Source organism: Nyctibius grandis, chromosome 12 (genome assembly GCF_013368605.1).
Source record: "Nyctibius grandis isolate bNycGra1 chromosome 12, bNycGra1.pri, whole genome shotgun sequence".
NCBI classification, from domain to species: Eukaryota; Metazoa; Chordata; class Aves; order Nyctibiiformes; family Nyctibiidae; genus Nyctibius; species Nyctibius grandis.
Genome location: NC_090669.1, coordinates 11,887,650 through 11,910,076, shown reverse-complemented (window position 1 = coordinate 11,910,076; position 22,427 = coordinate 11,887,650). Strand labels below are relative to the sequence as shown.

Below are 22,427 nucleotides of genomic sequence, written 5' to 3'. Positions count from 1 at the left end.
GTCAGCACTACCAACTGGAATACTTGGTTCAGGCCAGTACTGCCTTTCCTACAGGCCAGGGAACTGACAGAAGAACAAGACAAACATGGCACTGAACTTGTAACACTTCAAGTTCAGGAAAACCTAAAAAGTCAACTCTGAAAGAACCAATAATTAAAGCAATTTCATCACATGTCTGAGATTACTACAATGAGAAAATATATATTAATATCTGAAAGGTCAGAATCAAAGCCTTTATATCCAATTGATGGTTACAGGTCCTCTTTTGAATGCTGACAGAAAGAAACTCAGTATATGAAGAAAAACTCAGAGCACTATGCATTAACACTCCCCAAGACCAAGAAGTCTTCTAGATGTTAGTGTAAGTAAAATTGTAAAAAAATCCAAGAACAAGAGCACCTACTATTCCTATTGTGATCAAGAAAACTAAGGAAAAAAGCTTAAAAGTATTTTTTTCATTTGCAGAAAAATTTAGACTAAAACCACCTCTAAACCAGTGCAAGAACCGTAAAAGACAGCGAAGACTTAGAAATATCAACAGAATAAATTAAGTCTTGTATAAGAGGTCTTGGATATCAGCAAACAATCCTGAAGGATCAAAGTTTCATTCTTTCAGAGGAATGTGTGACAAACTACAGAATTGATTTTACAAGACAAACCCCTGAAAACTAGTATTTCCAAAATATACTTTTGTTATTAACTTTTTGGAATAGTCTGGTTGACATTTATAATTAATGTAGTGCTTTGTTACTGGTGCATATTCAGCTCTCCAGATTTAAAGTTCAAGTTTTACTCAGCCATGTATTCCATCTATATACAAGCATAAGTTATTTATCACAGAATGGTTGAGGTTGGAAGGGGCCTCTGGAAGTCACCTCATCCAACCCCCTTGCTCAAGCAGGGTCACCTAGATTCAGCTACCCAGGACAATGTCCTGACGGTGTCTGAGTATCTCCAAGGACGGAGACTCTACAACCTCTGAACGCCCTGTTCCAGTGCTCAGACACCATCATGGTAAATTAACCAACGATATTACGCGAATACCACGTAGAATAAAATTAAAATAGGAACGGACAGAAGGAAAGAGAAGAATGGGTGCTCTTGTTATAAAGGAGCTTAGATACAAATATTCTGTAATGCCACAGTTCTATACCTACCACTGGGTCAACCCAAGCTGTATTTCCCAAGGTATGCACTATTTTTGCTTCATGTAGTTTTCCTTTAATTTTTTTATCAATATAATGGGTTACCTAGGAAAAAAAAAATTCACTGCACTTGAGAGGTATATCAACAGAACTTTACAGTTATTTTAATTCTAATGAAACAATCTTCTGAGCTTAACAAAGAAAAGGGTATTCAATAAATAAAAACAGTTTTGAGTACACTGAAATATTCCAACTTTACTGTATGTTAAAATAGTATTAGCCTTTAAGGAAGGAGCTTCCTTAATGGAAGAATACTCAAACACAGGTCAATTTACAGAGGCTACCCTTCTGCTGTTACTCCCCACAGACCAAAAGCAGTAGTAACTTGTGCTGGAAAAAGCCATTTAAATCATAGAGAAGAAAATCCCATAAATTTCACTTTATTATTTTGTAGGAAAACAAACAAGAAAACCGACTTCTTAGAATCTGGCCCAATAGCACATTTATTGGTAATACTAATAAGCAATGGAATTTGATAACTAAATTTGCAGTCCATGACTGTTTTCTTGCAGAAAATAACACACAGAGAGAAATTAAAGACCTTAAAGGAAATACCATGAAAAACCTGGTAACTATTACCTCTGGCTTCCATTCAATTTCATTGTCAATGGGTTTCACTCTGCAAACTATAAATTCCACAGCCTGAGGTGGTAGACACTGAAACCTTGCAGGTAAGTGAAGCAGTTGATAGTTCTGAACTTGACTTGTTCTGCCTTCATCTATATATTTAATTTTGACACTAAGGAACACTTTTTCGTCCTCTTTTGGGAAAATCTCTACCACCTGTACCCTTCATACAGTAGGAGAGAAAACAATTATTATTCATATCATCAGTTGTAAAAACTTTTTTAATTTACTCTTGTTTAAAAAAAACACGATATTTTTATAGCAAAATATCTAACTGCGTGTGTGCATGTGGGTAGTCATTCTGTTTTCCATTCGGCAACTTAGAGAGTACGTGATAGCTTTTTAAAGAATTATTTGAATCGCAGTGATTTTTTTCTGGTTTCTGGGATGGGTTGACTTTTTTTTTTTTAACTGAACAGTGAAAGTTTTAAATTACTTTGTGTAAAAAAGTGCACGTGAAAAATTTAAAAAACCAACAACATTTTTACCTGTGAAAAAGTGCGTTCTCACATAATCCGTAAAATGCTAGCTTCTCCACGTTTTTAACAGTAAGTTTATTACCAGGTTTCTTAAAATACTCATTCATTTCTTCAGCAAGGATTGTATATTGATCCTTTTGTTTATCTACTATTCGACCGAAGTAGTTTGTTGCATTTACAATGTGGAGAGGCAGTATCTGAAAGCATAAAATACATTAGAAAAAAGGACTGGATTATTTCTTAAATTAATGACATGGAAGTTTTCATATTCAAGATCACCTACCTCTTTCCAGCCCCAAGAGGTGACAGAGATGCTGCTGCATACACACATTTCAGAAGACTATGAGTTATGAATAAGATTATGAATTAATCTTATGATTCATGAATTATGAATTAATACTAACTGCCCATAGTCCAGTCAACAGTGGACAGGAATTTATAGAGCAAGAACTGCTAGGTCTCAGGAGTATTCCACATCAATGAACACCAGTGAACTATACCATTAACTGCTAAGCTACTAACCACAAAGGCATTCCACACCATTCAAGCTTAATTCTAAGAGTTCTCCAACCTTACAGTGAGTTTTAGAAGAACTGACTGGGGAAGCATGCGGTCTTCGCTCCTTTTGCACTATAATAACTTAAATGAAAAACTATGAATATACTACTATCAACACCAATGCATAAAATGCTGGGTGCACTCCATCCAAAGCATCATGCCGGGCAGAAGTACTGAGATACAGCTGGGTGCATGAGGCCAGACAGGATAGTAAGAGGACCAGAAAGGTAATTTCCACTTAATAAAAATCATTAAAAAAAAAAAAAATCACAATGCAACTTGAGGTTCTTAAAGGAAGGAAACATTATACTGGGTTCCAAACAAAAAAGAAAGTGAATATTTATCAAAGTGATAGCTGATTTATAAGATAGACACCCAGGCTCTGCAGTCAGCAGAGGCAGAAGTAGACGAGGAAACAGAAGAGGCCACAACTGCTGTCTTGAGTTCACCATAAGTAAGTGCAAGTTTCTAATACGACTGTCATGAAACTTGTTCCGGTATCAGGCACTAAAACCGGATATACGTAGGTTGTCAAAGGGTTTGAACTCACAACTACTAATAAAAGCTTATTTATAAGGCAGAAATGGAGTGACACCAAAGAATCCACCCAGCTCTCCTTATTTTCTATTCTCGCAACCTGCGACTTTTGGGAACGGATAACACCTATTAACTGCATGACCTGAAGGCACAGGAATACAGCAAAAGACAGGACAGGAAGAAGGCAGAAGCAGCTCATCCAAATGGAAGGCATCCAGCACTTCTTAGACTCAAGTGCAAAATTTGGAAGTAATCACCAATGTCTACACACTTGCTCTCAGCAAACATCATCCAACAAGGAGACAAGAGAGAGACTGTACAATACCGCTGTATGGGAAGACGCTCCAGTATAGAAAGAACTGAAAAGCCAGGTGAAGGGAGCTGGAGATACAAACTGTTACTGGAATGTGAAGAACCACTGTAGCAAAGTCAACCCAATAACCATGAAGGTTTCATGACTGTAAAACTATTGAAAAACCCGAAAAAGTTCAATAAAACAGCACTGTGTATTCAAAACGGTTTTCAAAAAGCATTGGTATCTTAGTAGGAAATACTTGCTCCATTTAGAAGGGAAGAGCTGTATCCCATTTTCTGTGGATATTGGAAATGAAAATATTAGTTTCAAATGACGGGGCCAGAATATGCTCGTTTGCACGAACACGTCAGCTAAGGAAAAAAATCCTCATTTCCAACAAAACATGCATCATCTTCCAGTTCAACTTCTCTTCAAAAGATTTTGTTTCCTCTACAATACATATAATTGAAGTTTATGGGAACTTTAACCTTTGTTAATTTTGGTATATGGTCTCAGTTTATGGAGGGAAGGAATAAACAGAATATAAGCCCTCTTCCCATAGAATGGGAACCTTCAATGCAGAAGAAAATCTGAGGTAAACTCAGAATCACCCAATTTCAACTCAAGCTAAGCAGTAAGGGAAAATCTGGCACACTTATTTATGCAAGGGAGAGAGGAAAAAAGCTAAGAAACAACAAATATCCAAGAGATACAGTATACATACTACAGTAATATTAATGTAATACGAAAAAAATAAGTAATATGCTAAGTAGCTATTTAAGACCTGTCATCTTGGTACCCAAAACCAAGGTAAATAATAACAACTTACTGTCACACATCCAGGCGTTTGTGTAATTTTATCTGGTAGATTCTGGGGCACATCTATTTGTAAATTAATTTGATGACGATCCGGACACACTGTTCTATTCCTACATATTAAAAAAATGGTTTTATAAAAAAGCCCTTTGTTTTCAGTTGTAAACTATTTTGATATGACTCAAAACAACTTTAAAAACTAAAATTTCATCAACACTCAATATTCAACTTCTGCCTCAAATAACACCACTGACTCTGGGGGCTAGACAGAAACAGCCAAAACGTTCTTGGTGGGAAAGCTTGTACAACAAAACAAAACACACCAGAAAACTTCTGTCAGAGTAAAACACTAGCATTGAAGTTTTTGTTACTTGCAACAACAGTTATCTACACTAGAAGTGATACCTGAGAACACTTTATCTTCATCCTTCAGGCACTACTTACAATCCAGTTACACACAGCTCAGAGAAGTCATCATCTACTTACCCGCTCTGGAGGGCAGGAGACAACAGGGGAGAGAGTAAAGCACAAGCTTTGTGCAATTATGTTTAGAATACTAATCAAAACAATGGCTTAAAGTTCCCTCAAGTCTATCTAGGCAGGAGTTATAGTGAATTATGCTACTATGTCAGATTATGTATGACTGGTCTCCATAAAAACATTAATATTTTTGTTTCCATAAAAGTACCTAAGAAGAGTGAAACAGATGCAACAGCGAACAGAAAAAAAATCATGAGCAAAACATGATTTGAACAAAAGTATCCAACAGGAAAATTCATCAAGGAAGTAGAATCAGTCATCATTCAGGGCATACAATGCCTTCCTGCATCAGTATAGGTGTCAAGAAAACTTGGTATATCCTTACTTGCAAATCCCAAGTGTTTTAAGATAGGCACACAGTGGCCTTGAAGATTTCTTTTCTTCTTCAGCTTCTAGCATCTTGGCAGTAAGATCATGCAGTTCTGGTGGTATTTCAGCTTCTGCATGCTGCAAATAGCGCAGGAACCCAAGTGAATGACTTTCACGGTTTTCTGTCAGCAGAACGACTGACCTTGCCTTTGTATATTCCTGATCTACAGAAGAATCCTAAAAAAAAGTATTTTTTAAAAGCTTTTATGTATCCACCACTCAATAATCAAATGTAGTATTAACTTGTTAAAGATTTACTCAAACCTTTATCACAGTACAGAAGTTTTCAGACATGCTGTGTAGACGCTGACCAAAGATCCTTCGACTAGGAAAACCAAAATGTATCACGCAAGTTGCATCTCTAATTCCCAAAGACTGCATGCAGTCATCTGTTAAAACTAAGCACATGTTTTATACACACATATAAGATAACTGTAATACCTCAAAGCATGTGAAGTATATTACATCACATTAGCAATAGCTGTTTCTTTCTCTGCATCCATTGACTTAATTGTTAAGAAAAAGGTCTTTTCCCAATACACTTATATAAGGCATTATATTTCTTCAGTCAATCCACTTCATAAGCATATGGCAGAAACAGCGTTTCATGTTAGTCTCTAATAACCTAGTATAATTTTATATCTCATATCAATATTACAGAATAAACAGAATTGCCCACAGCCAAGTACTTCACAAGAGTACAACAGAAAACACTTGAAGTAATGCAGGATTGCTAACACCTTTGTATGAACCTACAAAACAGATGTAATTAAGTCAATCTTCTTGCTTTTGACGTACAAAATGGAAAAAAATAAGTTTGAAACTGGGTAAGTCTTTGCTACTGCAAATAACTTGAAAAATAAAATTCTACCAGAACATATGGGAAACGATTACAAAAAATCTTTGGAGTTTCTAAATTATTTCAAACTGAAAATAGCCTCTATAGTAAGAGAAAATTATGAAATAATGGAAATTCTCTGAAAGTACCAGTAGTTATTTTAACTAATGCATCAAAAACCCCTCCTTTTTGTTCCTGTAATAAGGTTCTCCCTCACAGCAGTTAACCCTGGGACCCAGGAACAAGAAAAACAGAAAAAGAAAAAAAAAGAGCTAGCTGTAACTCTAATAAGTAAAGGGATAACTAGAAAGAATTCATAGAGAACTGACCCTGTGGAAGCAATGAGATAACTTAGTGTAAGTAGTTAGTGTAGAACATGAGTCACCATGAAGATATAATCACAACTAGACAGAAAGAAAATACTCACCTAACACAACATGAGTGCCAGAACTATACTTTTTTGTCCACTGCTCTAAGATATACTTGAAATTAAACTTGCTCTCTTTATGTATTTTCAAGGAAAATACTGAATTGCTCTTCAGTGCCTGGATGACAAAGTAAAAAGTTATACATTCTTCCAATACAGCAATAACTGCTCTAACAAACTCTAATAAATAGTATATCTTATTAGTATCTCGCATACCTTAGATACTGGAAAGAGACCCAAGGGAAAGAATTAGTGAAATTTCCATTGCTTACATGGAAAAAAAAAACATTAAAATTGAGATTATGGAGATTAAGCTTATTGATTTCCTGTATAAAAAGAAAACTAATAACGCTCAGGTTCCTATGGATCAATACATTAAACAGATGCTTAAGAAAGTACAAATTCCATTTGAAGCCTTTCCCACTACTAAGTTGTCCTCTCTATTCTAAGTTGATTCCATCATTTAACAACATGCAGGCCCAAGTTTCAGTCTCTCAGAAAAAGCACTAAAAACCCATCACCAATCTACCCATACTTAACTTGCATGAATGTAGTATTCTCAAAAGGTTTTATGTATTTGTCAAGTCCAAGGCTCACAAATTAATCACTACGAAAGTCTTGGTTATTTGGTAAACTGGCACATCTAGTGAACTAAGTTAACACTTAAAATATTTTTGTAGGCCATTTAAGCTATTTGAAGTCGGTGTACACAAGGATTATTACAAAAAGCTTCAACGCTTCTTTAGCATCAAACACTTCCTCTAAGTGGTGGTGGGGTTAGTTTTGATACGCTTGAAGAAATTAACCCTAAACTATTCAAGGAAAACATGTTAGAAAGTCACAAGATAAAACTAGGTTTGCTTCTATTAACAATCGTCAAAGATTAAACATTCCAGATACACTAACATTTACATAAGAAGAATCCTTTAAATATCACAGGATCTATTCCAGCTTCTGGAAGGGAAGGCATTTCCATGTTTCAGGACTGTCATATCTCTTCCTGTGACATCTGAACAATCCAGTCACACATCCTTTTGCTATCCCATTCTTGAAGCTATGACTAAAGGTTTTAATTCTAACATCCTCATGCTTGCCTCCTTTAGAAATATTATCCCCATCACCCTATCCAGGCTTAACAGAACTGCTTCTATCTCTTGCTGCCCCAGTCAAATCAGATTGCACTCCTCTTACCTCACACTGTTGGAGGACCAGCAAAGAGATAATGAAAGCACAGAAGAGATTTTTCTATTGCTATGTTGTTATATATATTCATTGTTGTAATATCTGAAGAAAGAACTATTGCAGGAAAACTCCTCCTCGGTCTCCACCTCTGAAATGCCGAGTATGCAATCCCAGAAAAAAAGGTGGGAAACTGGAGTATGTTCTATTGCAGATAATTTTGAAGCAGTTCTATGTCAGTTTTTAAGAAAATACTCATTAAGAATGCTACCTTCCTCCCATGCCCTATGACTTGAAGCTTAACTAAATTCTGGCAGACTTTCACAGGATGACAGAAAATGTTTCTTTCAAGTCAGAGAAACAGCCTTCTACAATTTCAACTACTCCAGAGTAGAAAGCAACAGAATAGAACCTCTTAATATGGTGGCTTAAGTTTTCTCCTCGCATACCACTCCTGGAAACAGTAAAAAATAAAATTAAAAAAAACCTGACAGCACTTTTACTGGAAAAAAGCCAGTTTGATTCAACTCTAAGTTCCAACCTGACAGACAGAATACAGTTAAGAATTCAGTAATTAATGCATTCTATGCCAGACGTTCCTGTCGGTCAGGCTTTTTTCTAGTTGGCAGGAGAATGGGGCTGAGGCTATTTTTAGCAGAAATAATTAACTTCCAAATTCACACTCCTCCTTTATTCTCAGAAGCCAAGATATTTTAGTTTGTCATACCTTAACAATTAAAAAAGCACTTATCTATATAAATTTAAATACTTTCTTACCTCATGAACCATTTCTGCTTCATTTACTGAATTAGTGAATACCAGCACCTTCTGAAGATTATTCTGGGTAAAATCCAGTATTTTGAGGAGCACAGCAATTCTCTCACTGTTTGTGCAAAGTTGCACTACCTCGAAGTAGACACAAAGCAGAGGGCTGATAATTCATGTCATCTATACATATTTTACTATATAATTCTTCCTTTTAATAAGCACTAAGCAGTGTGATATAATACCAAAGAGAATCCAGTAAATGGTAGCTCCAGTAAGTGGTAGGTCTTCTGTTAAACTTACAGAAGATAAAACTCTCACAAAAGGTACGCATTTAGGACAGCTTCCAGAAGCATAATTAAAATCCAACATATAATCAAAATCCTACATTAAGATTTTTCATTCGTTTAATTTCAGGTGATTTATCAATCTAAGTTTGGCATTTTCATGTACCAGTAAAAAAGCTTCACACTCCAAAAGCATACTGCACTACCTGAAACGCTCAAAACTAAAGCGTCAAAACATTATCAGTCCTGCCAAACCATTAATTAGACTTCTCATAAGAACTGTTCTTTTCAGTTTCGTGTCATGCTCAGATTGTCTAGTCTTAGAGACATCCCAGCACTCTCAATCCCCAAATTATTACATTTTAAGACACAGAAGAATTCAGATCATACTTACAACATTTTGTATTATTCTTAAGGGTTACACCACATTGACTGGACATGAAATGAGAAGACACCTAAGAACATGTAATAACTTCCTGGAAATTTTAGGTCCAATTAAGTTCTGTATTGTGTGGCACACGGCAGTAAAAACAAGTATTTTACTAGCTCTGTCTTGGGATAACTTACCTTGCAGTTCTGCCATTCACAGCAACTGCAAAATCACTCTGATAAAATTCTGGTCACAAACTATACCATTTGCAAATACTTCACATAGAATTCAGATTCATTTACACTAACAATGAAATACTTGAGGAAATATCTTTACCTCAGTCCCACAGAGCAAGGTAAAAGACCTTCAGCTCATTCAGTGATTAACTTGCCCAAGTCTTCGAAGAGTCACCTCAGTTCATATGTGGGAGGTGCACCTGGACAGTCTGAGTGAGGACTGTAGCACTACTCACTTAAAATAAACAATCAGCAGCCACATATACTAACCTTGACCAGTACAAACAGCAAGCTATCTTAGTAAACAAATAGTGACATCATCCCCAAATTTTTACCTGTTGCACATTTCCACAGATGGGAGCTTCTTCCATAGCTGTTATCACAATGTAAGGATCATTCAAGAACTCCTTTATCAACTGTGCTATATGTTTATGCCAATGAGTTCCAACAGCAATAATCTGATGCGGTGAATACTCCCGCTCTTCAGTAATAACGGCTTTCTTGTAATAATCTAATATAGTAAAAACCTATAAAGAAAAAAAAGTTTTTTCTATCCTCTTATCCTATTCCAATGAGTATGTAGCAGCGGTGAAAAAAACAGTTTCAGCACATTTTTTTTCCAGTCAGAAAAAGACCACCACAGCAAACCACAAATTTCACATCCCAAACCAGTGTTTGGTTTGTGCACTTTTATCCTACTAACGACTTCTGATGCAAGAAGAAAGTGACAGGACAGTGTGAAGGAACAGCATGTGCATGCACACAGGATCATAATGCAGGATTCTGCCCAGAGAAGATGGAAATCTCAGAGAAAGGACCTGTTCAAATCTGAAAAATATTAAGCCTAGGCAAAAGCAGATCCAAGAGGTGAGAAGCAGTCAGTAAAAACTAGGAGGTAAGTAGAAGATAAGCCCAAACTGCCAACAGAGCAATTTACCTAAAAAAAAAAAAAAGAAGAGGTGCCATAAAATCATTTATAAAAAAATAAAAATCACTAAGACAGAATGAATACATTCCTGATGACATCACCTTATATAAGTGACAAGCAGTCCAGTTGTGGAACAACATCAGGATTTCTGGCAGAGCACTACCATACTAAGAAGTATTCTAGGGCTCTCATACAATTCTAAGAGTTCTCTCTTCACCTTGCACTAAACCTACCCACAGCAGCAATATTTTTTAACATTTCCATAACATAATGCTTTAGAAGAGCTACAATAGTCCAATCATTATAAAATGATCACTTCCATCGGAAAGAACATCTTTTTTCTAGTCAAGACTGATGCTTTTGAGAAGCTGAGAAGATCCTACAAAAATAGCAGATACACACACAGTGTTTTACAAACTACCTTTCCCACTATCTTCCTAAGGTATACCTGCACTCTGTCTCAAGAAGTACAGGAACACAACAGAAAGAACAGCCTGAACAGAAAGAAGGAATGTCCCACTGGATAAAGATGACATTTCATCTAATTTATGACTTGAGATTTGCTCCTACAAGGCACATGCAACAGCTTCACAAATAGCAAACTGGGCAAGTCTATCTCCATTGAGAAGTTTCTCTAGCTTCCCAGAGTTAGAAACATGGCCTTTTAGTCTTATCACCAAATTTTAAACAGATAATATTAAGAAGTTAGTGATTAAAAAAAGAAAATCTATGAGAGTGAAAAAAGGTGTGTAAGCTGTTTTTTGCATAATGATGTAATATGCTGTAATACTAACAGAAAGTATTGTCCTATGAAGCCTCGAAACAGCAATAAAAAATATGGAATTTTCTCAAACTTGAGTTGTAAGTCATAATTTTAAAACTGATACAATATATATGTCCTTGTCAACACCGAACTTAATGTTCTTGCTCTTCCAAGATTCTTTGAGTTGGGATCAGCTTCTCCTTTTGCCTTCACTATCATTAAGGCCCAAGGAAAGTTTTTATGATTGCTTCCAAGACTATTTGATCGTTCACTTCTGCCTTTCATTCTACAAAGACTGAGGAGCTTAACAATAAAAGACTGTTCTTGAACTGAAGCTGTTCGATCAGCACTGATAAGAGGGAAAAGAAAGTTCCTTACAGACAGACGATGCAAGTCTTTAAAGCAGATTAAAGACCCCTACACTGAATATACTGCTACCAACCTGAAAAAAACGCCTTGGAAAACTATCCACAGCAAAGGAAGACAGCATAATGGAGTAGTAGCGCAGAACAGGACAAGACCAAGCTCTCAGATTTTTTTTTTAAAAAAAAAAAAAAGGCAGGGAAAGTCAGATTTAATAGATTACAACTCCACTTTTCCAGTGTTTCATTCTGCCAGAAGTACAGAGACATGATTTTTTAAATTCTGTTTTCTTCTCAACTCTACCACTGGGGTTCAGGAAGGTTTTTTTTCAGTAGGTGCCACTGTTCAAGACACACGTGGAACTGGAACAGCATTTTACCATCTGAACATATAAGCCATTTACCTGTTCAGCAGCGTCCGAGAACAGTACGTCAATCTCATCAAGAACAAGATGGCAAAGTCTACAAAATAATGAACGGTGATGTTCAAACAGTCTCAGGAGGCTGTACGGTGTAGTCACAATTACTTCACCTACAAGGAGGAAGAAAAGACTGTTACCGTTAACTTATAACTTGAAAGAGTAAGGCACCACAGGACATGGTAGTTCCATGTGGCAAATGTGGCAAAGGCCACATTTGCATTTCAGATGCATCATCTTGAAGTTGGGAGGTTTTTTTGGTTGGCTCTGGCTGGGTTTTTTAAAATTTTTATTTTTTTTTTTAAAAATAAAGAACACTGAACTCTGTTTTCTGACTTCTGGTCAACAGTCATTTTTAGTTTGCTTGTATTTTTCTACCCCTGCGTCTCTTCAAGACCTGAGAGAGTAAAAATGAGTTTTTGAAAGAGTGAAAGGTCTGAACATTAACAAGTTTACAAAGCAGGATGCCATTTCATTTTCCAGTAAGGTAATGGAAGTAAAGATAAGAACTTCAGAACAAGATAGACAGAAGGTAAATATTTAACTACGGGCAAGAGCAGCCTTTAGAAAAGTTCAGTTTTAAAAATGGAGTAAAGCACACATTGTAGCTTAGATCTGCACACGTATATATACATACATATACATGTGTGTGCGTGTCTTCTTCTGCTAGATGCTTTAAAGGAGAAATTTGCTTCTATCATAGGAATGGAACTACTGCTTCTGTCAGGTCAGGGGAAAAAAGGAGTTTTACAGAAGTTATTTTTTAGCTCTGCTGAGAACTGAAGAATGACGACCACTGCTGAACTTAAAACTGTAATGTCTTATTGAAATGTTTTTGGAAGAATGATGATGAAAGTAGTGGTGTGGACTGTTGATGCCGTGCAAGTGATGCTCAGCAAGAGCCAAAACACTCGTGTGTTATCCCCACTGTTCCAGTTACAAATCCAAAACACACCACCGCACAGACTATGAAGAGAATTAACTCCAACCCTGACAGACCCACTACCTCTGTCCAGCGAATGATGCTCACGTATCAAGAAAAGATATTATAAAAATCTGGTTCTACATCAAGGAAGTCCACAATTAATTCTAATTCAGCATGACCTTCAGCAAATCCCTACCGCTAATTTGGCTCAAAATTAACTGTTATAGAGCTTACAAAAAACATGCTGAACATGTAGATGTTCAAACAGCTTTAATACCGTTCACTGTTAAACAGCACTACTGAAGCTTCATGCATCACTACAGAGTTATAGCATTAAAGAAATAGAATTATCACTTTATAGAACAAAAAAACTTAAGACTTATAAATTGCTTCTTTCACAATTTAGGCAGCCCACGTTGTTTTCAAGCATAACTAAGAAGACAGAAAGTATTCTTACATCCTCGTATTTTCACACTTCTCACTGCTTCTTTGTTCTGCCCAAGTGTCATCAACATGGGATAAAGATGTCTGGAGCACCTCTTGTACATTTTCAGTAGCTCAAAAGCAAGTTCTGCCTTCTTCCACCCAGGACATAAAATAAGTGCTAGCGGCTACATAAATAAGTACAAAATTTTACCCTTTAGCATTAGACAAGAGTTCAGAATCTTAAGAATTGTACTACTTCAGCATTTAGGGCAAAAACAAGATCTGCAACACAGGCCTTTAAGAACTTCAAAACTGAAGCTTTTCATAAGGTATCACCTCCTAAATGCAGATGTTACAGACCCAAGGAACCGTATATCAGGTTATCAGTATTTTAAACAGCTGATAAAAATTTTAATTTAATGACTGCATACTATCCCCTTAAAAACAAAGCTTCATCAAGTATGAAAGTGATATGACACTAACCACTTGTTAGATGTTCCTTGGTAAATAAGTTTTAGATTCCCACATTCATGCAGTAAGCCTCTAAGCAGAGGGCTTACATAAACTGGCAAGCATCATTAAGATACACTAAGATCACATTAAATGTATACACTCTAAACATCCACCATCTTTTGAATTATTATTCTACATCTGCACTTTAGAACAGAAAACATGTTAATACTCTAATATATACATACTCCAGTCCTGCTTGGCAAGGCTTTGTAGCAACTTTTGTACTGCAGAAATGTAAGAAGTGGTGGAATATATAAAATAGGATCATTTCCCTGATACGAGATGGCAACTACATCACATCCTTGAGCTACTGGCGGCCAACAGTAAGATTCTGTGAAGCTAGGGCCTAAAAATTTTTTCCGAGTAAGTTCCTACAGAAAGAGAAATAAAGAGTTCCACATGAAAACTGTGTACTTAAACACTAACAGAACAAAACAAAACACAACACTGAGTGATTTAAAAGCTTTTGATCAACTACATAATAAATGTCCTTAACATGCAATATGAAAAGGTTCTTCTGGACTGAGGAGTGTAATTATTATATTAAAATTCAAATCTCGTGACTTGTGGCAGTGGTCGATATACCAGAAGAAATGTGTACAACTCTTAGCATCTCTCTGAAGCTTCATTTATTCAACCACATGAACAAGTCCTAGACATTCCTCAATCAAAATTAGGTATTACCATAATATTTAGTATCCAAAGTTGGGGTATGATACTAGCCTTAAAAAGATATTCACTGTAATATACATTAGCATTACCTTTTTCAGACCTTCAAAAAGTGGTGCTGTTTCCAGAACTGACGATGGCTCAATTTTCTTGCTAAGAAAGACAAAGTTTCTTTCTTCACCAACATTCTGAAAACTCTGAAACCATATGACCAAGAGATGACAAAGGCAATACTCAAGAAAACGTTTTTAGCTTACATATGACTCAAAAGCATTAATTGTATTTAAAAAATGGTATTTTGATGAAATGTAGCCAAGGAAATTGTAAATACATTTTAAATATGAGTCATACATACTGGTAAGTTACACATACCAGTGGTGATACAAATACTCAATATTTCTTAAAGAAAGATTTATCAAGATTGTCTTAACACAATGGTCTTAAGCCACTCAAGAGAATGCAGAAGATGTTTGTGTACAGCTAGCACTCAGTTACATAACAAAATCAAAATAAAATTTAAAAAAAGACGGCTAGTAAAATTTGCTTCGGTGGGTTTGCCTCGGCTCACAGCCAAGCACCCACAGAGCCACTTGCTCACTCACTCTCCCCTTCCAGAGGGATGGGCGAGAAAAATAGGGAGAGTGAGCAAGAAGATTCATGGGTCAAAACAGAGACAGAGTTGTTACTTAACAATTACTGAGGCAGGCAAATCAGTCTCAACTTTAGGTTAACTTAATTTGTTGCCAATTAATATATATGGGTACTGATTTGGTTACCAGGAAACAAAAAGAAATAAACATTTACACACCTCAGAAAAACACCCTTCCTCCCCCATTCCCAGGCTCAACTTCACTCCAGACTCCTCTCCTCCCCCCTTCAACCAATGCAGGTTACATTCAGTCCCACCATTGAGGCAATGCGCAGCGCAAGGCAGGGACTGCGGTCAGAACATAGCAGCTTCTCTCTGTTGCTCCTCTTCTCTGCTCCAGTGTGGGTCCTCCACAGCCTGCAGTCCCTTCAGGTACACCTGCTCTGGCATGGAGCACCTCCTACTCCTCTGACCTTGGCATTGCCTCTCTTTTTTTGTTGTTCCCTCCCTTGCATTTTTTGCCTTTTCTTATATATGTTTTCACAGAGGCACCACCAACTTTGCTGGCTGGCTCAGCTTCATTTCCCTTTCCTCCCATGGACATTGTAATAGTGCCAACTGTGCAGCTCAGTACACAATTCAACACTCAAGAATGAGTGCTGATCTTCTGAAAGTGTTTCAGGAGAGAACAGCAAGCAAAAATGAGAAAATAGCATAAAACCAGATTAGACATTTAAAGTATTAGATGACTCAACAAATAAGAAGAGACTCCAATGAATGTTTACCATGGTACAGTATAAGGACTATTTTGTTTTCAGGGAAACATCAAAATTTACATTTTTATATATTCAGAAAAATGTGTAGTATAGGCAGCTGTCGTCCTCATAAAACTATAGCAAAGGAGTGCAAGAGAAAGCACAACCTTTTCAAGGACTGTAATAAGTTTTTTTAAAGCTTTCTGCAATCTAAAAACAGAAACTGAAGTAGAATGTTCTTTTTTAACTATACCAAGAATTAGTGCAGTTCCCTAGATCTATGTTACATTGAAGAACAAGCTAGATTATTACAGTATTCCTAATCTGTCCTACGTATGTTTAATTTAGTTCATCTTTGACAATTTAATACAAAATATAATACTCACAGATGCAGTATTTTCATTTAGATCTGTGCTTGACCTTTGGTATGTCTCTTCCGGAAAGGAACTGGAAACAGCAAGACCTAGAAAGGTAAGTAAAAAAAATGCAGAAACAATTTCTGATTATCTGAACACATAAAAAGTCAGTATTTTTATTTACAGTGGGTTGCGACTGACTTGTTTAGTTGCTTGTATCATTTCCTAATGGCAAAAAGAACTACCAAAAAAACCAGTTATCTTTACATAAAGATAACTATGCAGATGAACTGAGAGAACAAGGATGGAGAATTAAAAGTTGCATATTTCTAAAAAGAAAGACTTGAATCACTACAAATGAGACAACTCATGGTAAACACTAGTTTTAAGAGCACCTCTGTCCAAATAAATCCCTTCAAACTCAAAAAAACAGTAATGCATCATTGATCAATGCCACAATTAATTTCAATAATATCTAATGCCATTAAGCATATCAATAAATGCCTGTGTAACTCACCTCAAGCCTTTGTCTTACATAGTACGAAAAGCTTTACAGTATTCCTGCATCTGATGATTTGATTGGTCTTTCTAAAGTCTTATAAACAAGCACCATTTGTTAGAAGGATACAATTTGATCCAATTGTTGGATTCAAACTGAGACAGTAAGTTCACGTTCCATATATCCTATTAAAGACACATGATGCCTTGTATGTATGATTGTTTCCAACACATATGGTCCCCACCTGTTTCAATGTTTGTTGATAACTGAAACAGCACTGGCCTGAAAGCAAGCGCAGGATTAACATTTTTCACTGGAAGAGACTCAACATTTAATGATGTTTGGTTCTCCTGACAATCTGCAGAACTCCCCGTATTCTCTTCAGCTTCCTCAAAATGAGCAAAGTTCTTCGAGACAAGATCGTCATTAACGCATATCTAGAAACCCAAGATATTTATTGACCAGTATCAACAAGCAATAAGCTACACCACCACATGCTTGTTTAGAATTTATTTGAAGCTTTAAACAACAGCAGTAAGACATAAGCAGTATCAGCAAATGCTTTCTGAGGAAAATTAAGGCAAGTCAGTCATGTCTTCCTGTATGTTCCCTAACCAGGTATTAACTAGTTGTCAGCTTCATGCTTCTGTGTAAAATTCTGTACTCAACTTTTTCTATGAGCCCTAAAAATTAAAAAGCCCTGCTGGTAAGTCAAGCTGGTTTATTTCTTTTTGATTCATAGTGCATCAAAATCTGGCAGAAAAAAAGTAATACTAAACCTAAAATTTCTTAAACTTCATTTAAGAGTGGCTCAGAGATCAGTGACACTATTGCCAACAGGGATTCTGAACCGAGAGAATATATTCCAATTAACACGTACCTTCAAAGTTATTGTCTACGGCGAAGACCACACCACCAGCGTTAAAAGCCTTGGTAAAACACCCCAAGTAGAAGTAGCATTCAAACAAATTCACCTGTATCTACCATACGGCTGCTTAAGTCTGACAGTAGCTACAGCAGAGGTTTAGCACAAGTTACACATCTTAGCAAGTGGAACTAGTTGTGTTTTTTTCCCCCCACCAAAGATTTGAGGACTTAGTCTTATGCAAAAGTAAGTGTGAACTTCTATTTATTTTTATAACACTATGCAACTGCCTTATTGAAACATCTTTTATGATACCCCAAAAAGGTGCAGAAGTGCACTAAATAATCTACAGTTGTCCATTTGAAGTACCAGCTGGATTTCACTTGCTTGTCAATACCTTCCAAAAAGAGGTTCACATAAAGAAAAATGGGTTTTCTACCTCTTGGAATTCCTCCAGAAGTTTACAAGCAACAGAAATATAAAACAAAACCTCTAATAAGTTAATGATTTAGCGTCTACTGTATCTGACAGAAATTACAAAACTCACTTGCAAGTAATGCTTTTCAGTCTTAAAGTAATCACAAAGTTATAACTTACACAGCAAAGTCCACAAACAGGTTTGTAGATATAAAAGTACCTTACCTTTTCATCTTTTGTTGTCACATAAAGAAAAATATCAAATGTGTTATCTTCTACAGCACATAACTGGGCTGTCGTTTGGGTAGCTGCTAAATGTAGTAATAAACACAAGAACAAGTAAAAAAAATTAAACCCTTATCAAATTATCAGTATTTTTCACTTGTATTTTCCAAGACAGACAAAACTAGAAATCACAATTAGATGTGTAATCTATTTCTTTAGAGAAGCTAGTACAAATGTAGTAACTTTTACATTAAAAAGAAAGTAACAAGGCAATACAAACTTGAAGTTACAAAAATGAAGTTGCCCTTAGTCTTTGAAGGAAGACTGAGAGCCAAAACAGATTAATGACCTCTCCACACAAATTAGTCTAAATTCTACACTAGAAGCCTTAGTTTATCTTTTAGCCTCTGACAATCTGTAGTACAAATGCACATTTTCCAAACTTGACATTTACTTTTCTTGAAAGAAGTTCTATTTGCACATTTGTATAGCTTAGTTAGGCTCTTCATTCAAGCAAACATAGCTGGCAAAGGCCGTTAGTAAATTCTGAAGCACTACTTCTGCATCCACTAATGATGTGCTAGCAATTAAAAAAAGTACGTACTACTAGTTATGGTACACTCTGGGAACATCTATGAAATTAAAGTCAATGTTGTTATTGCTCCCTACTAACCCCTTATTCAGCCTGTGCTACCTTATTTAGCCTGTCCAAGAGCCAGATACCATCTAGTCAACTATCAAAATTTATGCAGCATAGAAGTCTACAGTACTCAAGATGCAGCTACACAAATAAATTTGCTTTATAGTCATTCCATACAAAAAAAAAAAAAACACTTATGTAGCTCCTTTCTCTTTATTTTTCATATATAAAACATTCTTAAATATAATAAAACAAACACAAGTACTACATCATCTCCCTAACAGTTTATTTTTCCTAAAATAGAAGTGCCAAATCTGATTTTCGGCAGGATATCTTATTTACCTTTGAGAAGGTTTTGAAAATACTTAATAGCAGCAAAATCCCATCTTTTGGCTGGTCTAGGAAAACAAACACAACCAGTTACTTCACATCATCAAAAATTAAAATGGTAGTGTTAGAAAAAAACTTTGAACACATGTAAAGAAATTATTTCAAGTCATGTCAGATCTTAAGTGCACCAACCAGACACATCAGCAGAATCTTACTACTTAGAATGTAACTTCAGTCTTGATAATACTGTTTCAGCTCATCAATAAAATGAACTGATCAATTACTGGACGTTGGACATTGTTTTGTCAAGGTATGATGGCTTACATCTAACATAAAACATGATTGTTATAAATACAACAGAATAACCAAAACTAAAGTAAGAATCCACTTATAAACATATTAATTAAATAGGTATTGAGCAATTTTGAACAAGCACTTAATAAATACTGAAGTGCTGAAGACTGAAAGGTCTGTACCAGAAAATCATGTTCACTGTTTACCATTTTCTGCAACTTGAAGTATAAAATAAAGAAGAATCAACTGAAGAGCACTATAAACAAAATATGACAATCTAGTACTTTTTTGATAATTCACAATTATGGCCCACTCAAGATGTATGCTATTCCTATCCAAACTATGCTAATAATTTGTTCTGTCAGAATATTGGAAGTCAAATACTAATTTCTTCCTCCAAACAAGAGAATAAAAAAACCAAACTGCTTGACCATATGTAGTTTTGAATACTCTTTAATGACACAAACCAGCTTTCCTGCTGTGGAGCCACATTCCCCAGTGATCTAATTATGTCCCTCTCAAGTTGGCAGGAGCTTTGACAATAGCATCCTGGAACTCAATGATACAAAAGTATTTTTCTTTACCACCAGACCCTAGTGAAAACCTTATTCAAGTGCTTCAAAACTGCAGTGAGAAAAAACTGACATGAATATAACAAAAGCACATCAGGAACCCAAAATATTTCAAGAAAAGAGACAGAATGGGGAAAAACAAAGCTACCTGTCAACAGCTATAGAACTTTAGTTCAGCTAAGCATGTATCTACCAAAAAAAAAAAAAAAAAAAAAGAGGTATCAGAAGTAAGATGAGCATCTGTAAGAAAAACCACAGAAGGACAGATTAGTAAAAAAGTTCATATGCTAGGAGTCAAGAAACACAGCTCTGAGATGACAGATAAAGGGCAAGAACTGCCAGAAACTTGTCTGAACGTCCAAAGGTTTTAAAATAAATATCAAAAGATTCAAACAGGTGAATAATAAAACCCAAATCATTAAGGAAGAATCACTAAGGAAGCAGTTCCATTTAAGAACTGCTCCTCTGAAACCGAAAGTTTTCCAAATCTGATTTCCTATGTTCTTGAAATATAATATCTTCTAAAAAAACCTCCACAATAAAACTTCACACTTAAGAAATTAATGAACAGAATACATTTATTAAACTTCACTTACATCATTTTTGAAGTATTCTCACACAAGTCGACATGCAACGTCAATGGCTTTGTGCGATACAGTCGACACTTTTTTGCTCTATATGGGACCTGCATAAATGTTTCCACTGCAACTCGCATACTTAAAAACAAAGCAGAAATATTGCATTTTACAGAGCAGATTTTATTCTCCAGAAGTCACTGGTCTCACACGCATCCTTCCGTTTCCCTGAATTGACAACACAGTTCTTCCAGAAGTTTGGTTCCCGCTTCTAAAACACCCTTGGAACCATTGTTTTGTACTTCTCTCCAAGAAAGGTGCTACCAGGAGCAATTAGTGAACAGATTCACTCCAGATATGAATATACTTCCTATTTACTCCAAATCTTTCTGATCCTTCGCCACTGAAGTTTGAAGTCTTTTCCTGATATTTAGCCCTCATACTACCACATATGACACCTGGCACTGCATATTCCATTTTGCAATTATTACTTCTGTGTGAGAAACTAGGTATGACTAACATCGGCAAGAAGGATATCTAATAAATACACTAATTTGCATTTGTACTCATTTTCCTAAGAAGAATTTATTCTTTATAAAGCTATCACTAGAGTGTTAATCTTACCCTTTACACCTGACTTGGTTGGTGACTTTTAATAACCAGGAAGGCACTGTATAGCAAGCTTTTAAGATTCATATATTTACCACTTTTGTTCAAATTCTTATTTTACAATGAAAAAGCAGTAAATCACACATTTACTTCTAGTTGAACATATTTTAAACTCAGGTCACTGTCAAATTGCTTTCCAATACAGCAACATTCAATGTAAAAGCATTATTTAACTTCAGATTTATTTTAAAATACTTTAAATAACCTTTCTTAATTTTGTGGAATACTGAAAAAAAAAACATTTGGTAAAGCTTCTTGTACTTAAAGTTGCATATTTTATTAGAAAAATGAACTTTAAATCTAGCTAAGAGCTGGAACAGTTATTTTTTAAAACACATTTTTTAAGATTTTAGAAAGAGCAGGTTTCATAGTGATTTTATTAAAAACTGGGAACCTGTGAAAACTCACCTTTTTTGCACCATGCCAAGACAGACTGTCAGCTCTTAGTAAAGTAAACAAGCTAGTAAACTGCAGTGGGGAAAAAGCCCATGTATTTGTGTCTTGATGCCAAAAAGCTGGTTCAGTAAGTGAAACCCTGCTTCCATATAAGCTTTGCAAATGATATTCACTAGTTATAATTTTTTAAATTTTTAATGTATAACCACTTAATAAGGGAGGAAAGTATATATAATGTTAACTGGCAATCATACATTTCAGTCATAACAAACTGCCATTATTTTAATTCCAAATCTTTAAAAAACAAAACCTACAATAGAAAGCATCTTTAAAATTCACAAAACAAAGACCGGTTTGCACCCACACTTGCAAGGGCCTATCATATGGCTAGCAGTTTCTTGTGGACACAACCCACACCTCAATTAAACCAAAGCCTTGCCACTATCAACTTAAATAAATATTCATAGTATTTGTATGCATTAACTAACAAATACATTTCAGTGACAGTGTCAAAAAATCCAAACACTTACTCCTCTGATTTAACAAAAATGTATTTGCCATAATCCACAAGAAAACATTCCGTTTGATAATTATCTGTACAGGACATGGAAGACTTAATAACCGCTCTACACCAGCATTTGAGTTCCTCACTGAAAACCACACAAATCTGAAAAAGAAAGAAAAAAAAAAAGAACAAGACAGCAGGTTTTGT

The 22,427-nt window shown here is 35.7% G+C and overlaps 1 protein-coding gene across 1 annotated transcript in view; it reads right to left on the bottom strand.

Moving 5' to 3' along the window:
• The window catches only part of TDRD12 (tudor domain containing 12), a 31,656-nt gene that overhangs the window by 7,561 nt on the left and 1,668 nt on the right, over positions 1-22,427 (bottom strand). The window contains exons 3-21 of the mRNA XM_068411498.1: positions 22,246-22,382; positions 20,672-20,791; positions 19,222-19,277; positions 18,240-18,325; positions 16,977-17,169; positions 16,264-16,340; positions 14,626-14,730; positions 14,050-14,235; positions 13,383-13,536; positions 11,986-12,113; positions 9,864-10,055; positions 8,648-8,776; positions 6,692-6,809; positions 5,691-5,824; positions 5,383-5,603; positions 4,531-4,630; positions 2,321-2,508; positions 1,785-1,995; positions 1,158-1,250 (exon numbers count right to left, since the gene is read on the bottom strand). Of these exons, the coding sequence (XP_068267599.1) occupies positions 1,158-1,250; positions 1,785-1,995; positions 2,321-2,508; positions 4,531-4,630; positions 5,383-5,603; positions 5,691-5,824; positions 6,692-6,809; positions 8,648-8,776; positions 9,864-10,055; positions 11,986-12,113; positions 13,383-13,536; positions 14,050-14,235; positions 14,626-14,730; positions 16,264-16,340; positions 16,977-17,169; positions 18,240-18,325; positions 19,222-19,277; positions 20,672-20,791; positions 22,246-22,382 (2,628 nt within the window). The remainder of the gene's footprint in view (positions 1-1,157; positions 1,251-1,784; positions 1,996-2,320; positions 2,509-4,530; positions 4,631-5,382; positions 5,604-5,690; positions 5,825-6,691; positions 6,810-8,647; positions 8,777-9,863; positions 10,056-11,985; positions 12,114-13,382; positions 13,537-14,049; positions 14,236-14,625; positions 14,731-16,263; positions 16,341-16,976; positions 17,170-18,239; positions 18,326-19,221; positions 19,278-20,671; positions 20,792-22,245; positions 22,383-22,427) is intronic.